This window comes from Panthera uncia, assembly GCF_023721935.1.
Source record: "Panthera uncia isolate 11264 chromosome A3 unlocalized genomic scaffold, Puncia_PCG_1.0 HiC_scaffold_12, whole genome shotgun sequence".
Classification (NCBI taxonomy): domain Eukaryota; kingdom Metazoa; phylum Chordata; class Mammalia; order Carnivora; family Felidae; genus Panthera; species Panthera uncia.
The window spans coordinates 1,681,050-1,703,120 of record NW_026057579.1 but is presented as its reverse complement, the minus strand read 5'-3'; the positions used below and the strand labels follow the sequence as shown (position 1 = coordinate 1,703,120).

General features: G+C 38.1%; 1 protein-coding gene across 2 annotated transcripts in view; it reads right to left on the bottom strand.

The window, feature by feature from the left end:
* Positions 1-7,455: 7,455 nt before the first annotated feature.
* Positions 7,456-22,071, bottom strand: part of KDM3A (lysine demethylase 3A) — a 58,750-nt gene continuing 44,134 nt past the window's right edge. Inside the window, exons 21-26 of one of the 2 annotated variants that reach the window (XM_049651823.1) lie at positions 21,302-21,432; positions 16,936-17,055; positions 16,714-16,850; positions 14,813-14,989; positions 14,595-14,729; positions 7,456-13,620 (exon numbers count right to left, since the gene is read on the bottom strand). In XM_049651823.1, coding sequence (XP_049507780.1) covers positions 13,540-13,620; positions 14,595-14,729; positions 14,813-14,989; positions 16,714-16,850; positions 16,936-17,055; positions 21,302-21,432 — 781 coding nt within the window. In that variant the 3' untranslated portion in view covers positions 7,456-13,539. Of the gene's footprint in view, positions 13,621-14,594; positions 14,730-14,812; positions 14,990-16,713; positions 16,854-16,935; positions 17,056-21,301; positions 21,433-22,071 lie in introns of both variants that reach the window. The other variant, XM_049651822.1, reaches the window with a different exon arrangement.

Sequence of the window (22,071 nt, the reverse complement as noted above, 5' to 3'; positions counted from 1 at the left end):
AAAAAAAAAAAAAAAATCTTAACAAAGAACAACAAAGAGGGCTTATGGTTCTTGATTTTAAAACTTGCTACACAAAGCTACAAGAATCAAGAGTGCACCCCTGGCATAAGGACAGATATATAGTCTAATAGATTGGAAGCCTAGTTAGTAAATCCTCACATCTATAGTCAACTGTTTTCAATGGGGAAAGAACAATCTCTTCAACAAATGGTGTTAGAAAACTGAAATACCATATTCAAAAGAATGAATTTTGAAGCTTACTTTACTCAAAATAGATCAAACCTAAATCTAAGAGTTAAATCATAAAACTCCTAGAAGAAATCATAAGACCTTGAATTTGGCAATGTTCTCCTAAATATAACACCAAAAGCACAGCCGAAGAAAGTAAAAAATAGGTAACTCAGACTACTAAAATTAAAAATTTAAGAATTTTTTTACATCATAGGACACTAGCAAGAGAGTGAAAAAACACACAGAATGGGAGAAAATATGTACAAATATTATGTTTGTTAATGGCTTAATATCCAGAATATATAAAGAATTCATAACCACAAAAAGACAACCCAACCCAGTTTAAAAAAAAAAATGGGCAAGGGACTTAAGTAGACATTTCTCCAAAGAAGATATTCAAGTGACCAATATGTATACCCAAAGATACCATCATTAGGGAGATGCAAATCAAACAATGGGATGACATTTTATACCTATGAAGATGGCTACACTTTGACAAAAATGGAAAACAGCACACGTTGGTGATGACATGGATGAATTGGAACTACACCAAGCATTGCTGGCAGGAATGTAAAGTGGTACCGCCATTGTGGAATGTGGAAAACAGCTTGGTGATACCTCAAAAAGTTAAATATATGATTACCATTTGACTCAGAAATTACACTTTCAGGTTATATTCTCCAAAGGATTGAGAACAGGGACTCAGATACTTGTACATAAGTGCTCATAGCAGCGTTATTCACAGTAGCTAAAAGGTGGAAACAACTCAAGTATCCATCATCAAGTGAATGGATTAACACAATGTGTTATACACTGAAATATTCAGCCATAAAAAAGTATGAAGTTTGGAAACATGTTACAAATGGATGCACCTTGAAAGCATTACCCTGCAAGTTAAATAAGCTACAAACAAAAGCATAGATATTTATAAGAAATATCTAAAATATACAAATTCATAAGAAATATCTAAAATATACAAATTCATAGATAGAAACTGGTTAGAGGTTACCAAGGGCTGGAGGTAGGGAAGAAAATGGTTATTGCTTAATAGGTTCAGAGTTTCTGTTTGGGGTGATGAAATATTTTGGAAATGGATAATGGTGCTGGTTACAGAGATTTGTGAATGCCACTCACTTGTACACTTAAATATAAATCTATGTTGAATTTACTACATGATTCTTTTGTATATTTGAGATGATCACATGGATTTTTTGCCTTCTGTTAAAAGTGATGAGTTAATGTCTAAATATTCTGATATTAAACCAGATTTTTATTCCTTAATCTTTTCTTGGTAGTGACACACCATTTTTAATTCATGCTAGATTTGAACTTGCCAGTAATTTATCTAGGATTTTTGCCAGTATGTTTATAAGTAATATTGGCCTGTAATTTCCTTTTCTTGTCAGATTTTGGTATCAAGTGTACTAGCCTTATAAAATCCACTAAATAGTTCTCTCTGTTATCTATCCTCTTGGCTAATTTTGCATAAAATAAGGATTATTTTCTAACCTTGATACAAACTCACTTAAAAAACTGTCTATGCCTGCTGCCTTTTGGGGGTATGGATTGTGCAAAATTTTTAATTAACGATTTAGTTATTTTAATACTATTTATCCAGATTTTCAAGAGTCAATTTTGATAATTTTTCTAGAATACTGTCCAGATTTCATGTTTTAAATAAATTAACAATGATTCATTTAAGATTTTTAAAATCTCTGCCATATTTGTAGTTACATTTTCATTTTCATTCTTAATATTATTCATTTGTACTTTTTCTTCATCAGTCTTGCCAGAAGTTTGTCTATTTTACTGATTTTTTCAGATTCAGCTTTAATTTTGTTGATCGTTTCCATTTCATAAATTTCTTTTATTAATCTTTTCCTTTTGTGTACTGTGAGAGTACTTTATTTTTCTAGTTTTTTGAGTTAAATATTTCTTTTTTCTGGTCTTTGTTTTCTCATAAATGCTTTTAAAGCTACACTTTTTCTTTTGTGTAATTCTTCAGGTGCATTCTACAAGTATCTTACTCTATGTACAAGCTAACAAATTAGCCTGCCACATTTCCATGGATGCTAGTGAAGAATTTGAGACTCAATATTCACATATTTGGCCAGTGCCTCAAGCCCCAATTCCCACGGTGATGTCAAGAGGGCCAAATAATACCTCCATCTACAGAGGTTATATTATAGGAGAGGGATACTGGGCTCAGGGAACCCAAATGTTTTGTAATGGGCAGTTTTCCTCCACAGGGATGCAGTATCTCTTATAAGACTGTTTACTATCAAACAGCTTTGAGAAGATAGTCCAAAACAAAGGGTAGTCAGTGCCTCACTCACAGTGTATGCAAAAACAAGAAAGAACCAGAAAGACTTGTTTTCTAACAATCTATAAATCTACATTGGGGAAACTTATCTGAACAATATTGAGCCTTCTAACCCAGGAGCATGGTGTACTTTTCCTTATATACACATCTTTCATTTTGCAGTTGTAGTTTTCAATGTAAAAGTCTTGCATGTCTTTCAATTAAATTTCCTCTGAGCAATTTTACTTTTTTTGCTATTGTAAATGTTATTTTAAAATTTCATTCTAAACTTGTTTATTGCTAATATTTAGAAATACAACTGATTTTTATATATTGTTATTGTGACCTTGCTAAATTAATTTATTCTGGTACTTTATAGATTCTTTTGGATTTTTCATGTACACAATCATGCCATCCAGGAATAAAGACAATTTTACTTCTTACTTTCAAATCTTTTTCTCCCCTCATTGAACTGGTTAGGAGTGGATGTTGAGTGGATGTGGTTAGAGTGAGAACATCATTGATTTGTTCCTGACCTTTAGGAGAAAGTACAAAATATTTTACCATTATATATCATTTTAGCTGTAGCTTATAATAAATGCCCTTTATCGTATCTAGTTTATTGAGAATTTTTATCAAAAAAGGCTGTTGAATTTTATCAAAAGCTTTTTCTGATCTACTGACAGTTAAGTTTTTCCTCTTTATTCTGTTAATGCACTGAAATACTTGGACTTATTTCTTTTACTTGTTTTAAGTTTTATTTATTTTGAGAGAGAGAGAGAGCAAAATTGTTGGCAGGGGAGGGGCAGAGAGAGAGAATCCCAAGCAGGCTCCATCTGTCAGCACAGGGTTCAAACTCACAAACTGTGAGATCAGGACCTGAGCTGAAATCAAGTCTGACATTTACCCAATTGAGCCACCCAGGCACCCCTTGGACTGATTTTCAAACATTAAACTAATCTTGCATTCTTGGAATAAATCATGGTCATATTGTCCTTTATATATATCTATATGTAACACACACATAGATTAGATATAATTAATATATGTTAGATTAATTATATAACTAGCACCTTATAAGATACAATAAAAATATTATAAGAGACAAAGAAGGACATTACATATTGATAAAGGGGTCAATCCAACAAGAGGATATACACTGATAAATGTTTATGCACTCAACACAAAAGCAGCTAAATATATAAAGCAAATATTAACAGACCTAAAGGGAGAAATAGATGGCAATACAATTGTAGGCAATACAATTGTCCTACAATTGTAGGACCTCAATATCCAAATTACACCAATAGATAGACCCATATTAGACAAGATGTACTTAACAGACATATACCAGAAACTTTCCATCTAAAAGCAACAGAATATACATTCTTCTCAGTGTACATGGAACATTCTCTAGAATAGATTATATGTCAGGCCACAAGTCTTAATAAATTTAAGGTAACTGAAATCATAAGCTGCTTTTCCAGTGACAATGCTATGAAACTAGAAATCAATTGCAAGAAAAAACCTAGAAAATTCACAAATATTTGGAAATTAAGCAACATGCTATGAACAAACAGTGGGTCAAAGAAATAATCAAAGAGAAATCAAGAATTACCTTGGGACAAATGAAAATGGAAATAAAGCATACCAGAACTTGTGGGATGCAGCAACAGCAGTTCTTTTTATTTAAAAAAAATTTTTTTTAACATTTATTCATTCCTGAGAGAGACAGAGTGCACACGGGGGAGAGGCAGAGAGAGAGGGAGACACAGAATCCGAAGCAGGCTCCAGGCTCTGAGCTGTCAGCACCGAGCCCAAGGTGGGGCTCAAACTCACGAACTGCGAGATCATGACCTGAGCCAAAGTCGGGTGCTTAACCGACTGAGTCACCAACGTGCCCCAGCAATAGCAGTTCTAAGAGGGAAATTCCTAGCAAGAAATGCCTACATCAAGAAACAAGAAAAATCTCAACCTGACATGACACCTTAAGGAACTAGAAAAAGAACAAATAAAGCCCAAAGTTAGCAGAAGGAAGGAAATAACAATGATGAGTGAAACTCAATGAAATAGAGACTGAAAAGACAATAGAACAAAATCAATGAAACTGAAAGCTGGTTCTTTCAAAAGACAAGCAAAATTGGTAAACCTTTAGCTAGACTCACCAAGTAAAAAGAGAAGACTCAAAAATCCACAATGAAAGAGAAAATGTTACAACGGATACTACAGAAATACAGAGGATCATAAGAGACTGCTATGAACAACTATTCACCAACAAATTTTACAACCTAGAAGAAATGGATAAATCCCTAGAAACATACAACCTACCAAGACTGAGTCATGAAGAAACAGGAAGAAATCCAAACAGACTGAATATTAGTAAGGAGATTGCATTAGTAATCAAAAACCTCCCCCCCCCCCAAAAAAAAAAAGTCTAGGACCAGATGACTTCCCTGATAAATTCTACCAAATATTCAAATTAGAATTAATAACTATCCTTTCCAAACTCTTCCAAAAAATAGAAGCGGGAACACTTCCAAATTCATTTCACAAGGCCAGCATTACAGTGATGTCAACAACAGACAAGTCACCACAAAAAAATTATAAGCCGATATCCCCGATGAACACAGATGCAAAAATCTGAATAAAATATTAGCAAACTGAATTCAACAATACATTCAAAGAATCATACACCATAACCAAATGGATTTATCCTGAGTACAAGGATGGTTCAGCCTCTGCAGATCAATGTGATATACCACATTAACAAAATGAAGCTTAAAAATCATATGATCGGGGCGCCTGGGTGACTCAGTCAGTTAAGCCAGCCGACTTCGGCTCACGTCATGATCTCACGGTCCGTGAGTTTGAGCCCTGCGTCGGGCTCTGTGCTGACAGCTTGGAGCCTGGAGCCTGTATCAGATTCTGTGTCTCCCTCTCTCTGACCCTCCCCCGTTCATGCTCTGTCTCTCTGTCTCAAAAATAAATAAAAAACGTTGAAAAAAAAATTAAAAAAAAAATCATATGATCATGGGGTACCTGGGTGGTTCAGTTAGTTAAGATCTGACTTTTGATTCCAGCTCAGGTCATGATCTCATGGTTTGTGGGATCGAGCCCTGAATCAGGCTCTGTGCTGTCAGCAGAGAGATTCTCTGTCTTCCACTCTCTCTGCCCCTCCCCCACTCTCTCTCTCTCTTAAGCTTAAAAACATATGATCATGTCAATAGATGCAGGAAAAGCATGTGACAACATTCAACATCTATTTATGATAAAAACTCTGAACAAAGTGTATAGGGGGAATGTACCTCAACACAATAAAAGCCATATATGACAAGCCAATAGCTAAAATAAAATAATAAAATAAATAAAATAAAATAATAAACTAGAAATATAAAATATGAAACCTGAATAGTCCTAGATCTGTTAAAGAAATTGAATCCATAGTTAGAAGTCTCTCTAGCCTATATTTTCACTAATGAAGGGCATCTATATAAATATTCAAGAAAGAAATATTAGTAGAGCTGATCTTTGCACAACACAGAGGTTAAGGGCACTGGCCTATGAAGTAAAAAATCTGCATAAAACTTTTACTCCCCCAAAACTTAATAGCTCACTGTTGACTGGAAGCCTTACAATAATGTAAAAAGTCAATTAACATATTTTGTATATGTCTTATATAATATATTCTTACAGTAAAGTAAGCCAGAGAAATGAAAATGTTCTTAGGAAAAATCATAAGGGAAAATACACCAGCAGTTCTGTACTGTATTTATCAATACCTTAAATTTACGTCGTCTGTTTACAAGATGAGTCACTTGTCAGCACCTACGTCAATATTGTCTTATGTGACATCAAACACTGTAGACATAACTCTAGCCATAAAAGATGGAAAGAATGTAAGAAAGAAATTCATATATATTTACTAGTATAATGATGTATGCACTGATAATGAAGCAGCAGCAACAGGATTGCTTTATGGTAGCCTAGTGCAATTGATCCAAATGCTTCACAGTACCCTAGCCTATGCACTAATGAATGAATCTCTATACAATTTTTATGACCTACAGAGTTACAGTCATATTTACAGTACTGGAAATGTTACATTAAAAAAACCCACTTACCTGTGATGATGGGCTGATAGGCAGTTTCTCAAATTATGAGAGGCATACTGTACAGTAAGAAAAACTGTTTTCTGTTTGAAAGCAGAAAACAGTAAGAAAACTAACCCTTATTAATTTTATGTTAAAGATCACTCACCTTATAGCTATTCTTATTTGCCATTCTTGCCATGCAATTATATTTTCAAATATAGACACATACATACACAACAGATCAGCTTATTAACTGTATGGCATGATTACTTACTATTGATAAAAGTGGATCATCATAAATGTCTTCCTTTTCATCTTCATGTTGAGTTGTCTGAGGAAGAGGAGGGAGAGGAGGAGATGGTCTTGCTGTCTCAGGGATGGAGGTGGAGGTGGCCTTCCACCTCCTGAGGCCTCCTGCCTCAGTGTAACTTTATGGAAATACATCATAATATCTGACTTGTCTTTTTATGTCTCTAAAGATGTTTCTATATGATACCAATCCCTCTTCCCCCATTTGCTTTAGTTCCAGTGCCTGTATCATAGAAGGGTCCATGTTACTTCTTTTATGAAAAGAAGTCAAAAGCAGTCTTGAATGATCGGGAACCCTTCTGCCAGATTGTCTAAGGGCAATTTATCTTCTGGCACTGCTTTGACTGCATCTTCTTCCTCATTGTCAGGCACCGTTAATTCCTATCAAGTCTTAATTTCTCTGATGCGGTGTCTGTTAGCTCTTGGATTTCTCCAATATCCATACCCTAACACTCTTCAACCCCCACCCTTTTGCCATATTCACAATCTCTTTCATAATTTCCTTGATTGGCTGGCTGTCATAAATCCTATTAAGTCATGCACAGTATCTGAACAGTTTTCTCCAGCAAGAATTTATTATTTTGGGCTTGGTAGCTTTCACAGCTTTTTTCTGTAACAATGGAGGGATCTTCAACAGTTTAACCCTTCATCAGGGCTCTCTTCCATAGCGTTTACAATCCTTTCCATAGAGTACCAGGTGTAATGAGCCGTAAAGGTTTTTATGACACCCCAGATCTAGAGACCTTGTGTTTGGGGGGCATGTAGACACTCCAGTGCCTTCAATGTTACACTCATAGAGTTCTGAGTGGCAAGGGGTATTTGTCCAATTTCAAAAGAACTTCAAAACACAGTCCCTTGCTGGCAAGGTACTTCCTGACTTCGGGGGCATCAATGTAACCAGCCCAGAAAAAGGTTCTCATTGTCCAGGCCTTCTTTGTGAGACCAAAAGTCTGGCAGTTGGTGTTTATCTTTTCCCTTCACCTTCCAGCTTGGAGGTTAGCAGCTTCAAAAATAAGGGCTGTCCTCATCAGCAACCCGACTGCATTTGCACTTAACAGTAAAGTTAGCCGATCTATCCCCTTCTCGCCTTAAATCCTGGTACTTGCTTCTCTTCCTAATAAATGTCCTTTGAGACTTTTCCAGAATAGTGCTCTTTCATCTGCTCAGGCAGATATCCTTTCTCCTCAATGATTTTCTTAATGGCTTCTGGGAACTCGTCTACTGCTTTTGGGTCAGTAGAAACGGCTTCTCTTGTTATTTCTTAAGCCAAACCTTTCTAAAATTATCAAACTATCCTTTGCTGGTGTTACATTCTCCAGTTTTAGATTTTTTGCCTTTTAAGTTGTTGTCGAATGATATTAGTCTATAGATATACCTTCCTAATAGCAATCCTGCACCCACATAAATGCTGCATTTTCAAGAAGATAAAATATTTCACAAAAAATGTTTTGCACCTTCTGGTGTACCACGACCATGACTTCATGAATTTCCTTTTCTTTTTAACAACAGTCCTTACACTTGGGTTCGTTTGTCTTGAAATGGTAGGCATCAGCAGCAGATCTCCATCAATGGTACTCACCAAGCAATTCAACTTTTCCTTATGCCATGACTTTTCTCTGCTTCTTAGAACCTCCAGCACCATTAGTGGCACTTCATGTGGGCCCCCTGTTGTAGTGTATATGGTACTGCGCTAAACACAAAAATACAGGGCAACTGAAAGAAGGCAGTTTGCAATACAATATGCAATTTACTGAAGATGTGAACTGCTCATGCAGAGAGGACTAGTGTCACATGGTGTTTTACGTGTGCTCACTTCAGCAGGAGGTGGTTATGAAATTATTATGGTACAATATGTACAACTGATTTTATGCAGTTACTTCATACTGCATCTTTGTTTACTTTTCTTGACTGCGAATGGCACCATGTATATATATAGTCTGTGTTTCTGTTCCTAAATTTTATTAAGTTTTAACTTTTCATAATAGTACATTTTATGTAATAAATGAAAAAAGAGCCTAGTGCCTACATATATTTTATACATTTTTGACGTTCCTTTTTCAAATTTTGAGTATTTCCAGTCTACAGGGTTTATCTGTGAGTTTTCAAATTGTTGCAGATTTCCAAAAATGTTTCCAATTATTGAAGTAAACCCATGCATAAATGAACTTCTGCAGTTCCAACCTGTGTTGTTCAAGGATCAACTATATATATATAGATAGATAGATAGATAGATAGATATAGATAGATAGATATGTATCGATCTATATATATATTTTTTTCAGCAATTAGATGAAGAGAAAATACTTCCTAACTTGTTTTAGGTTATAACTTCAATATCATAACCCAACATTACAAGGACATTTCAAAATTTTAGATCAATATAAAAAAGTTTTTTTTAGATCAATACCCTTCATTAACAAAAATGCAAAAATCTCCAAAACATAATCTATATTATATACATACAGTTTAAACCTTTTTCTCATACGTTGAAAATTATACGTTCCTCTCTAAGCACTATTGTAACTGAATCTATTTTTGAAATGTATTTTTATTATTCAGTTCCAATAATTTGATTTCAATTGATGTTTTCTTTGATCAGTAGGTTACTTAGAAGTATGCTGCCTAATTTCTCAACATTTGAGAATTTTGCAGTTATCTTTTTACTGTTTAAATTCCACTGTCATCACATCAAGAACGTACCTTATACAATTTCAATTTACATAATCCATTGAAATGTACAGTCTATGGCCTTTCTGGGTGAACAATCAATACGTACTTGAAAGGAATGTGTGTTTTACAGTCATTGGCTTTAGTGTTCTAATAAATGCTGATTTGGTTGATAGGTTCAATTATTTTGTACTTATACTGGTTTTATGTCTGTTTATTGTATTAATTACAGAAAGAGGTAGAATCACCAACTATGACTGTGAATTTCTTTTCCCCTTTAATTCTGTCAAATTTTGCTTCATATTATTTTGAAGCTCTCCTAATTAGGTATGTAGCCAGTAAGATTATTGTATCTTCCAAGTTAACCCTTTTATGACCACTAAGTTTTTTTTAGCAAGAAAAAATACTTCATGATTTCACTCATATGTGAAGTCTAAAAAAACAAATGAATTAAGACACAAAAAGCAGAGCTAGACGTATAAACTGATGATCACCAGAGGGAAAGGGGGTGGAAGATGGGCAAAATGGGTGAAGGGGAGTGGGAGATATGCTTCCAGTTATAGAATAGGTCATAGGAATAAATGATACAGCATAGGAAATATGGCCAACGATATTGTAATAGCGTTGTATGGTGACAGTAGCTACACTTGTAGTGAGTGTATTATGATGTATAGAGTTGTCCAATCACTATGCTGTACACTTGAAACTAATGTAAAATTGTGTCAACTATAAGCAAACAAAAAATTTTTTCTAGAACAAACCAAAAAAAAAAACAAAAACAAAAACGCTTTTTCTCTCCGGTAATACTCTTTATCTTAAAATCTTAAAATTGGTATCAATATAGCCATACTTACTTTCATATGAGTAGTGTTTACATGGTATAATTCTTTTCTGTACTTTTATTTTTAATCTACAAACCATCTCTTTCATAAGCAGCATATAGTCAAGTCTTTTATTACAGTCAGACCATCTGTATCTTGCATTTGGAGTATTCAGAAAAGTCCCATTTGTTCCTTCTTTCCTGCCCTTCTAATCGGTTTTTTAAAAATAAGAATGTTGTTTTTTTTATCTTGGTAAAATATACATAAGAAAAAATTGAGTATTTTAACCATTTTTAAATGTGCAATTCTGTGGTAGCAAGTACATTTACAATGTTGTGCAACCATCACCACCATCCATCCCCAGAACTTCATCAGCCCAGAGAGAAACTCTACCCATCAAACAGTAACTCCCACTCCCACTCCCTTCCATTCCCAGCATCATTCTACTCTGTCTCTATGAAATTTGACTTCTCGAAGATTATGATTATTGTTTTTAATATTTGTTTTTGAGAGAGCGAGCGAGTGAGCAAGCCAGAGAGGGGCAGGGAGGGAGACACAGAATCCGAAGCAGGCTCCAGGCTCCAAGCTGTCAGCACAGAGCCCGACGGGGAGCTCGAACTCATGAACCGCGAGATCATGACCTGAGTCGAAGCCGAACGCCTAACCAAATGAGCCACCCTGGTGCCCCTGATTATTTCTCATAGATGTGAAATCATGTATCTCTCCTTCTGTGTCTGGCTTGTCTCACTTAGCATGCTTTCCAGATTCATCCATGTTATAGCATGTGCCAGAATTTCCTTCATTTTTAAGACCAAAAAATATTCCATCGTATGTATTATGCCACATCTTGTTTATTCACTCATTTGTTGATGAACACCTGGGCTGTTTCCACCTTTTGGCTCTTGTGAATGATGATGCTAAGAACACAAGTGTATGGGTATCTGAATCCTTGCTTTCAATTCTTTTAAGTAAGCCTAGGAGTGGAACTGCTGGATCACATATGTTAGTTCTGTTTAACTTTTTAAGGAAATTTATCCATACCTTAAAAAATATTGGTTAACACTATTATTGTTTAAATTCATCCAGAAGTTTATAATTTCCCTTGTACTCCATTTTTTTCTTGCATGCTCTGGGTTTTCTTTCCTAAGGATATCCTTAAAAGTTCCTTCAGCGAGGGCCTGAAAATAAACTCTGGTTTTCATCTGAAATTTTCCATAAAGAACAGAGGAAGAATTTTGCTGTGTCTGTATTTCTGTTTTTGGCTATGTTCTTCAGCACCGGAAGAATGGAATCTATTTTCTTCTGACCTCCACCGTTGCTGTTACGAAGTCAACTGTTCGTCTGTCACTTCCCTGAAGATCATGTTTTCCCCACTCTGGCTGCTTTTAATATAAAACCTACTTGTTTGAGTAGTCTTTTAATTTATTAACATACAGGTGGACTTTTAACTTATCTTGCTTGATTTAGGTGGGCTTCTCTAATCTGATGAGGTCATTAATACTGGAAAATTATCTCTGAACAGCATCTTTCTCCCCCCCCCACCCCCCCCCCAATTCTCTTGGCTTTCACTCACTATCAAACATGTATTTTTCAGTGTCCTGCTTATCAGTTAACACTTCTTTATAGTTTCCTGTTATTCAATGCCGTATTCTATATTTTTACCAATCTCCCAGTTCATAAAAGAATTTTTTCTGTTTAACTCATCTGCTGAATTTCTAATTTTAACCATCATGTCTCATTTCTATAAATGCTATTTAGCTTCTTTCCATATTTGGTCATTTCTGGAAATCTCATTCTTTCATCATATTCCAATACTCTCATTTCTTTTAATGTATTAAACAGTTCAGAATATAAAATAATACTGGATCATTCCAGTCTGTAAACCTTTGCAGGTTTAATACGGCAATTTGAAAGTTCTTATCGACTCTTGTTCATGGTGGCTTTCTGTTTTCACACTTGTTACAATCTATTTGATTATGAATAACAGCGGTGTAACTATCGGTGGGACTCCTTTGAGGCCTGGCTTGGAGAGAAGCCCAGGGAAATACAGAAAGGTGGCTTCCTGATGAATTCTCTTCCTTCAGAAAGGATTGTTTTAAGATCCTACTGTTCTAAAATTTCTAATAATTTCCTTTTCCTTCGTAAACTCTTATATTATGAAAGACAAGACAAAGTATTTCAATCTCTTTGAAATATTTTTTTAGAACCATTTAACCAGTCACTATTTGATTTCTTGGTTAACTTCCACTTCCAAATTTAGTTAATTGGCGGTATTTCTTTGCAAAGGTGTGACAAGGCTTCCATTTGGCTAAGAAGAAACTTATTTCCATGTTAGCATTATAAATTATCACTCACAAATCACTATAGCATCTAATTTTTTTGCTTTTAAGAGGCATTCCCGGAGCAACCTCTTATACCTAGAACATTGCAGAAAAGTGTGCTGAATCTATAACCAGAGGATAATAATGCCAATGAGTGGAGTCAAAATATTATATGAATACTTTAATGCAAAATGCTTAACACTTAAAATTAGCAAAGCTTCATTTAAATTAAAACTCCATTTAACTAAAGATGGTTAAACCCAAGAATTGTACAGTAGTTGATTTCTGCTATATAATGCCAGTCCTAATGCAATACAGTAGGAACTGCATCGTTAGCTGTCATTTCCTCCATCGCTCATCTGAACCCTAAGGGGTAGGGGAGAGGATACTCAGACAGACACAAAACAAAATACAGCCAAATAAACCGTGCAGTGATTCCTAAGAGTTATAAATCCATTTGACTAAGCTGTCCAACCAAACAGCTGGGAATAACTGCAGGTATTGTTCCAGAGCTGGTAAGAGGTTTTGTTTTTACAGCATGGTAGAAGGTCTGCACTAGGTGAAAAGTCACAGTTTAAGGATGCATGTTCTGTAAATAGTTCCTACATATACATATTTAGTGTGTGTAAACACTAGAAATATACATTAGACAGAGTACCCTTACCAGTTGGGTACAGTTTAAAAAAGAAGATGAGGTAACATGAATCTCAAAGTCCACAGGAATCCTGCCTGAAGAATTTGAACAGCTGCCAGTAATTCACGTCCAATGTACAGGGGTTAAGGCGTCTCTTGGACCCCTACGGTTTGCTGAAACTGGATTCGCTGGCTTTCAGCATAGCAATTGCATCTTTCACTGCATGGTAGATAACATTCTTCACCTAAAAGGACAGGAGAAAACATGGTCAGTTCACCAATAAATCTAAAATCTGTCCTTAAGAGTAAACTTTTCCCTTACCAATTTTACCACCATTCTCTCTAAATTAAAAATTTTTTAATTTTTAATATTTTTTTAAATTTAGAGTCAGAGAGACAGAGAGAGAGGGAGAGAGAGAACACATGAGCAGGGAGGAGGGGCAGAAGGAGAAAGAGAATCTCAAGCAGGCTCCATGCTCAGCACAGAGCCTGACATGGGGCTTGATCCCATTAACCGTGAGATCATGACCTGGGCCGAAATCAAGAGTTGGACGCTCAACCAACTGAGCCGCTCAGGAAGCCCCTCTCTCCAAATTTAAAACTCAGTATTCAACGTGTCAATACTGGAAAGGCCCCTAGACTCCATTAGGCCAGTATTTCACACCTATTTTAAACCCATGCCTTTTCCCCCTCATGCAGGTTTTGATGCCACGTGGCACTGAGCCTGGTGAATACAGGGAGAGGCAAGTCCCAAGGTACAATTTTTCAAAACCTGTATGTTCCCCTAGTTTTCCAAGTATGAAATTATATTTTACATAATTCACTATTAAAAGCATCTTTGAACCCACTCTCTGGATCCTCTTTGGATACTCAAGATTCTGCTCTATTCAAGGATAACAACACAGCATTAAGAGTCTTTGTTCAAGACCAATGTCTGGCAGTTGAGCCAGGATTAGATATCAGATCTATTCATTTTCAATACTAAAGCCTTTCTCTTGGGGCACAGTATTTACAGTCCACCAACAACACCAAACCAAGGTAAGATTTCTTCTATGTTTGTTCCTCCTTGGCCTATGTAGACAGTGGAACTAGACATAAGCCAGTTCATCAACTCATGTGCCAAGGGTGATATGGCCAAGTTCACAGACTCTCTTTATAAGGTCAATAATGGGTCATGAAGCCAGAGTCAGAGAACACCAGGAATCGGTAATATTTTTACCTGTAATTTATCTTCATGATTGGTGTGAGTCTGTGACAGATAACGGAATTCCTGAGTAAGCCAGAAACAGTGTTTAACATGCTCTGGAGAAACAAAATCTTCGGCCACTTTGATACAGCTATATAAGTTATGAACCTGGAAAACACAAGCTGCATCAGTAACACATATGCAAAAGTTCTTAGTGTAAGGAGAATAAAGAATAAAGTAACGTTTCTTGCCTGATGTGGAGCTCCTGCTGGGATAAATACCACATCCCCAAGAAACTGTACAATAGCCCAGCCTTGAACTCCATACTCTTGGTGAAGACGCTTTCTTAGTGATCGGTCTAAATACCAGCTCTGATCATGAATGGGATCATGGTCTGCTGGGTTTTCTTGACCTTGCTCTTCTGATACCTAGAATACATTTGAAGTAATATGAAACTGAGCAACGTATTGAGGCCCAGCGAGGGCACTTTCCCCCTCTGAATAGTGTGGGCAGTCAACAGATGTCAGGCCTTCCTTAACAGATACTCTGTTGGCAGAAAGAGACAAGTAATACTCAAAGACATTAATTGAACGAACCAAGAGAAAACTGAAAGAAAATGTGGTTTTCCTTCTGTTATTTCCAATAATCTCTGACTGGCAGTCTGCATATATTTGGAAATGCTATATTTGGACAATATTTTGGTCTAGACATTTTTTTTTTTTTAACGTTTATTTTTTGAGAGAGAGAGACACAGAGTGCAAGAGGAGGAGGGGCAGAGAGAGAGGGAGACACAGAATCTGAAGCAGGATCTAGGGTCTGAACTGTAAGCACAGAGCCCAACACGGGGCTTGAACCTACACAGGGCGAGATCATGACCTAAGCCAAAGTCGGATGCTTAACTGAGCCACCAGGCGTCCCTGGTCTAAACTTTTGAACATAAACAGGCTCAAGTTCCTTAGAAACAGACTTGCTGTATTGCAGTTATTAAAAATCTATACTCATTTAACAATCTGAAATACAGTGTTACAGACGAGTCCCAAAGATAGCCATAGAATAAATCTGTTTATTCTAGACACAGTTATTTGGCAACCCAGACTCAGGTTGACACAATCAAAGGAACAATATGGTGACCAGCAGGTTTTGAAAGAGTCCAATGATCCCAAGTAAGAAACAGCTTTGACTCAAACCAATGCTGGTTAAGGACCTACCTGGTACCAGGCAACAGGCTAGGAGTATTCACATTCATTCCTCATGAACTGAAGAATGTCAGTCACAGATGCCTGGGCTGCAATCAGTAGCCTCAGTGGCAAACAGGTTTAAAAACTGAGTGTGTCCATTTCGCCTAGAACTTTCCAGACACAGCCCTTGCTGAACAATCTGCCTACTACTAGAAACCTGAAATCTTAAAAACCCCTGCATCCCTTTCCAATGACCCTTCACAAGCTAATGGCCACAAGCAACGCCTGAGGCTTTCCTGACCTACTACTAGTGAGGGTAGACAAAACCTACAGGGACCTAAGTAACTCACTCTGAGCAAAGATATCAAGGGCCAAGGAATTTTATATGAACCTCTAAAGTACAGTACTTAGATTTTCAAGGCAATAAAAACAAACCGGTACTGGGGCGCCTGGGTGGCTCAGTCGGTTAAGCGTCCGACTTCGGCTCAGATCATGATCTCGCGGTCCGTGAGTTCGAGCCCCACGTCGGGCTCTGTGCTGACTGCTCAGAGCCTGGAGCCTGTTTCAGATTCTGTGTCTCCCTCTCTCTCTGACCCTCCCCCGTTCATGCTCTGTCTCTGTCTCAAAAACAAATAAACGTTAAAAAAAAAAATTAAGAACAAATCGGTACTAACAGATGATCAGAGGAACTAACCTGAAGGTAGAGCACAAAAATCTCCAAATCCACTATAATGTAAAACACAGTCATAAGGAAAAAGGCAAGGCCCCTCTCCTCTTTTCAAAGGTGTGAGCCTAATCACTTTGAAGTCTGTTCCTCAGCAACCAGCTTCAGCCACATCAGTCTGACAGGCACAGGTCTAACTTTTGAGGCCGTGATGAGTTCCTGGTAACCAGCTAGTCTCAACATGTGGTAATTTATAATACTGCTATTCTCCACGCCTCTCTCCTCACATGCCATAGGATAAAGGGCACACCTTTTTAAGGAATTCTCGTATTTTCTCTGTGTCCTTTGCAGCGTATATATGCCAGAGGGCTCCCGGCTTCTCTTTTCCCTCGATAAATCGCTTTATTGTGAGTTCATCAGAATCTCCGTCTTGGATGGTTTTAAGGACTTCTGGAGCAAGAGAAAGCAAATATCACACCAAAGTCTCCAGCTCAGAGAGTAAGCCCCACTTTTATGCTCAGCAGCACCCTACCTTCTTCTTGGTCACACTGTCCTTTGGGAATTCCCACATACACCATGACATTGGCTGCATCAGATACGTCTAAGTGAAGATTTGTTGTTCCATATTTCCGGTCTTCCGGAGTAATCAATCCTGCCAACAGAAAACACCTTAAATTTACTGAGATGTGAAGGCTGCCATTCTCTTTCTCACTCTCTGGGAGATACTTGGTCACAAACTTAAAACCTGCCTCTCTAAATCATGTACAAGACAACAGTATTTAATATTAAATTATCCTTTCAACTTTGAAAGAAAGCAATCTCATCAAATATTTAATCATTAAAACAAAACAAAACAACAACAACAAAAACAAGTTCTAACAGTAGGACTTCTGTTTCTGATGACAGGCAAAGTAGGTCCTTGACACACCCTCCTGTAAGAACCAAAACTACTGGATGAAATTATTGAAGAAAATTTTCTTCTAATGAATCAGTGTGCTGGCAAAAAAAAAAAAAAGAAAGAAAGAAACACTCATAAGCCAAGAAATCAGAAAGCAGGACTCAGGAATGGTAAAGTGGCTCCTCCAAAAGGACATGTGCTTGACCAGGTGAATCCAAGCCCAGGTTGTCACAGCCTAGAGCACTATGGGGTAAAACCTAAGGCCCAGGGTCCACTCAGGATGGAGAGTCTAACAGAAATCCCCTTCACATACACATAAAGCTGGGACCTCAAATGACTATACACTCAGAACGAAAGAAAACACTGCCTTGGTTCCTTCAACTGTAAAAACAAAAACAAATAGGGAGGGTAGGGTGAGCCACAGCACAAGCTCATAGTCTGAGACTTTAATCTCCTACCCCCTGGAAAAGATCTACTTTGCTCAGCACTCACCCTGAGGCTCACCAAGCCCTGTGGTCACCCTGGACAGCCCACCCTGACATGTGGACTCTGCTTCTTGAATGGGCAGTGAAGGGAAGCCTGGCTTGAACTGGGCAAGCGGAAGTCATTTTCTAACCTGCCAGCCCCGAAACAGCCCTGTTTTGTCTGGAGGAGGCCAAGGACTTCCCTCTGATTTGTGAGACCCTACGGTTCTAGGAGCTACTCTCCACAGCAGAGGGCACCCCATAACGTCCACCTGGGACTGTGGCCCTAAAGCCCTGCTGTGCCTTCCTTTCTTTCCATTCAGTTGACCTATGAGCCCCAAGAGTGGGGAGAGAACATTAGGTATTAGGGCAAAATCAAAGGATGTGCTTTAAAGGCGATACATAAAAGATTTGTTTTAACATGGTAAGGGACAAATATAACGGGATTGAATAATGAAACACTCATGGTAAAAAACTGATAGCTACTGTGACTGGGTAGTAAGTATATGGGGAGTCACTGTATTAGACTCTGAAGTTCTGAGTGCATTTGGGACATTTTTCTATAATAAAGAGTAAAATTAAAATTTAAGAAGAAAAAGCAATTAATAGGACACAAGAAAAATGAATGAAATGGACAGTAATAAATGATAGCATGGATGAATATCCAAAAGCCTGATTCTATTTCTATGAAGCTCAAACACAGGTTAAATCTCAAAGAATATTCCGCGGGAATACAAATATATATGGTAGCATCACAAATATGCGGGAACGACAAACACAAATTGCAGGGACGACAGTTAACACTGTGGAAGGAAGCGTGAACAGGTAGGTCTCAGAGCTTCGTCAGGCTGCTTGCTCTTGGATCAGTGCCAAATAGGGGAAAACAGCTGTGCCAACGAGGAAGGAGGTGACACCTACCCAGCCATCAGCACAAAGCCCATCCAAATGTGGCCACAGCGACTGCACACTGATAAAACAGTCTCTAAAAGGAGCCTGAACTCCAACAGACTAAGATCACAAAAACATAAAGGTCCCAGGGAAAGGATTCCCAGAAAATAGAAAATCCTGAAACACAGCACCACGGACTGTTACGAAAAGCATGTAAGTGGACACAATCCGGGCTGCTGGGGGTTGGGGGCAGAGTAGAATGGCTCTAGCCTGGAAATTAGGAGACTTGACGTCCTAGGCTCAGACCCGAGAAGGTCACTGTCCCTGCTACTGTCCTGAAGACCTGGACATCTGTAAAACTGCTGGTGGTACTGGAGCTGGAGAGATACTGACTCTCTCTCTCTCTCCAAAGAACCTTTTCACTCTACTCTGACTGAGGAGTCACAGCTCGATCACTGGACGTTTGAAAATGACCGCTCTTTAATTTTATGAGAAAGTACAAGGTGTTTGAAAACGAACACATTTTCATTATTTTCAATCCCTCACTGCTTATTTTGTCACAGGTAAAGCTTTTAAAGAGTAACAACACTGCCATCTATCTATGGGTGTCCATGCTGCCAAGCCATTCAAACCAAGCAGACAATTTATTCTGAAAACTTCTCAGATAACCACTTCTACCCCATAAAGCTTCAGGATGTCTACAAGGCAAGGATAATCACTATGCGACATTATACCACTTCCACCATTTCCTTTTGTGGAAAAATACTTTCATTCATGTAAGTTCACTGTAAACCCCCACTGTAAACAGAGTATGCTCCAACCAACTAACTGCTCCGATGGGCTTGCAGAAAGGCAACTCAACTAGGGAACATGCAACAGCCCCACAGCACATGCAGGGTTCTCTAAACTGAGATTTGGAAAGCAAAGGGAATAGGCCAGGGGACCCCTGCCTGCTGTGTCCTCTCCCACAGACCATTTCTCACCATCCCGGGCATCTAGACCGTGGGAGCTTCCCAACATAAACTTCCTTCTCGAAATGTTCCCTGACTCCAGTCCAGGTGGATCCCTGAGCTGACTCCATCCTAATGGAAGAACTGTGGGGCTGAGATCCAAGCCCCTGCTCTTCTCCTCCCCCGACAGTCTCGGGAAAACACAGCAAAGGTGCTCTGTCTCATCTTCAGGAGGGCTGTCACCCTCAGGCCTGAGAGACTGGAGTTGAGAGTAATTATAGAAGGAAAGAATAGGGGCGCCTGGGTAGCTTGGTCGGGTAAGCGTCCGACTTCGGCTCAGGTCATGATCTCATGGTCCGTGAGTTCGAGCCCCGCGTCGGGCTCTGTGCTGACAGCTCAGAGCCTGGAGCCTGTTTCAGATTCTGTGGCTCCCTCTCTCTCTGCCCCTCCCCTGTTCATGCTCTGTCTCTCTCTGTCTCAAAAATAAATAAACGTTTAAAAAAAAAAAATAGAAGGAAAGAATAAAATCAAAGAAGTAATTTCTAGAAGGAAAAATGGGATCCAAATAGTATAAAAGACTAAAGCAAATTCAATAAATGATCCAAAAAACTGAAACTTCATTCAACAATCAATGGGTAAATAATTCCTTCAAAACAGCCAACTATCACCAAGACCTAAATAAAGACCCAACATAAAACTATTCAAGATCAGGGGCACATGGGTGGCTAGGCTGGTTAAGCATCCGACTTCAGCTCAGGTCATGATCTCACGGTTTGTGGGTTCAAGCCCCATATTGGGCTCCATGCAGAGCCCGGAGCCTGCTTCAGATCCTATGTCTCCCTCTCTCTCTGGTCTTCCCCCGCTCGCATTCTGTGTGTCTCTCTCTCAAAAATAAAACATTAAAAAATTTTTTAAAAAAACCAAACTAGTTGGTGACCAAGGAAATCAATCAATATCTTGTACAGTCTTCCTCGTTGGATAGTTTATGGAGTCATGTCTAAACAATGAAAATCCAATTCAAAAGGTGCTTCCAGGGGGCCTGGGTGGCTCAGTCAGTTGAGCAGCGACTTCGGCTCAGGTCATGATCTCACAGTTCATGGGTTTGAGCCCTGCATCAGGCTCTGGGCTGACAGCTCAGAGCCTGGAGCCTGCTTCAGGTTCTGTGTGTGTCTATCTCTCTCTCTGCTCCTCCCTCACTTGCACTCCTCTCTCTCTCTCTCGAAAATAAACATAAAACAACAAACAAAGTGTGCTTCCAATACTAACTTAAGGAACAAACTACTACTCACCAACATGGATTACTTGCATTTAAGTACAGCTGGTTTTAAAACAGCTGCAATGCTAGCAGACTGATTTTAAGATGAATAACAGAATTGATTTGATGATATACCATACAATCATTTAAAAAATATCACACTAAAAACAATTAAGCACCACAAAGATTTTAAGATATAATATTAGATGTAAAAAAAAGAAAAAGTAAAAACTGCATATGTCTTACAACTGTAACTACGAAAAGGAAATACACACACACGGAAAGGAATGAAAGGAAATACACAAAAATGAAGCCAAATGCAGTGTTCTTATTAGGATTATGAATGCTGTCCATCTCCATCTCCCCCAAAAGCAATTTTCCAAACATTCTGACTTAACTCTATTTCCATTATAAGGTTTTCAACTTAGCCGTTTCTTCCTTACCGTAGGCGTTATACATCTTGGGACCAAGATCTGGCCTAACAAAGTAGTTTGGCAGCCTGGAAGCCAAGTTTAGTTTGCCATCTCTCCTTGTGTACTCGGGCAGTGGGATATTGGCCATCAGATCATCAAACCTAGGACAAGACAACCAAGCGTTAGCAAAATAAGTCTGCCTTTCTAATCCAACATTGTTTTGTTCCTTCTTACCAATAGGAAGATAAAGATGGAGATAGCTTTCCTTACAATATTTAAGATGAGACTTATAGTAGTTAGGAACAAAAATGTCTTCTTCCTCTCCTACAGCACACATCTTTAACAAAATGATCTGGAATATTTCAGACAAATGATTTGAGTGATAACTTTCTGATGGTAAGAAGTGACACTCAGGGATGTATTATTAGTTCTAAGCATTCTTTTCAAAGTCCAAGCTCCAATCAGGAAAATGGATCTACCAATTCAGCAGTCTTGCTGTCTAATGCAATGGTATCATTGCATTGAACCTGATGTGTCTGATCCCAGCACTGCCTCCAGCCCAGAGGCTGCACACCTCAGCCGGCCTCTTTCTAGCAGGGCACTACAGTTGAAACTAGTGGACCTTTCATTAGTCAGCCAGATCTCAGAGTCAGGAACTTCTTCATCTCATTTAAAACATACTTCTCCAAGACTAGAAATGAAATATCAGCACCAGTGGAACTATTCCATATTTCATCTTTCTCTTCTGAAAACTGTTTTCTCACCACCTCAAAAAGAATTTAGCCTATCAAGTCAAGGAC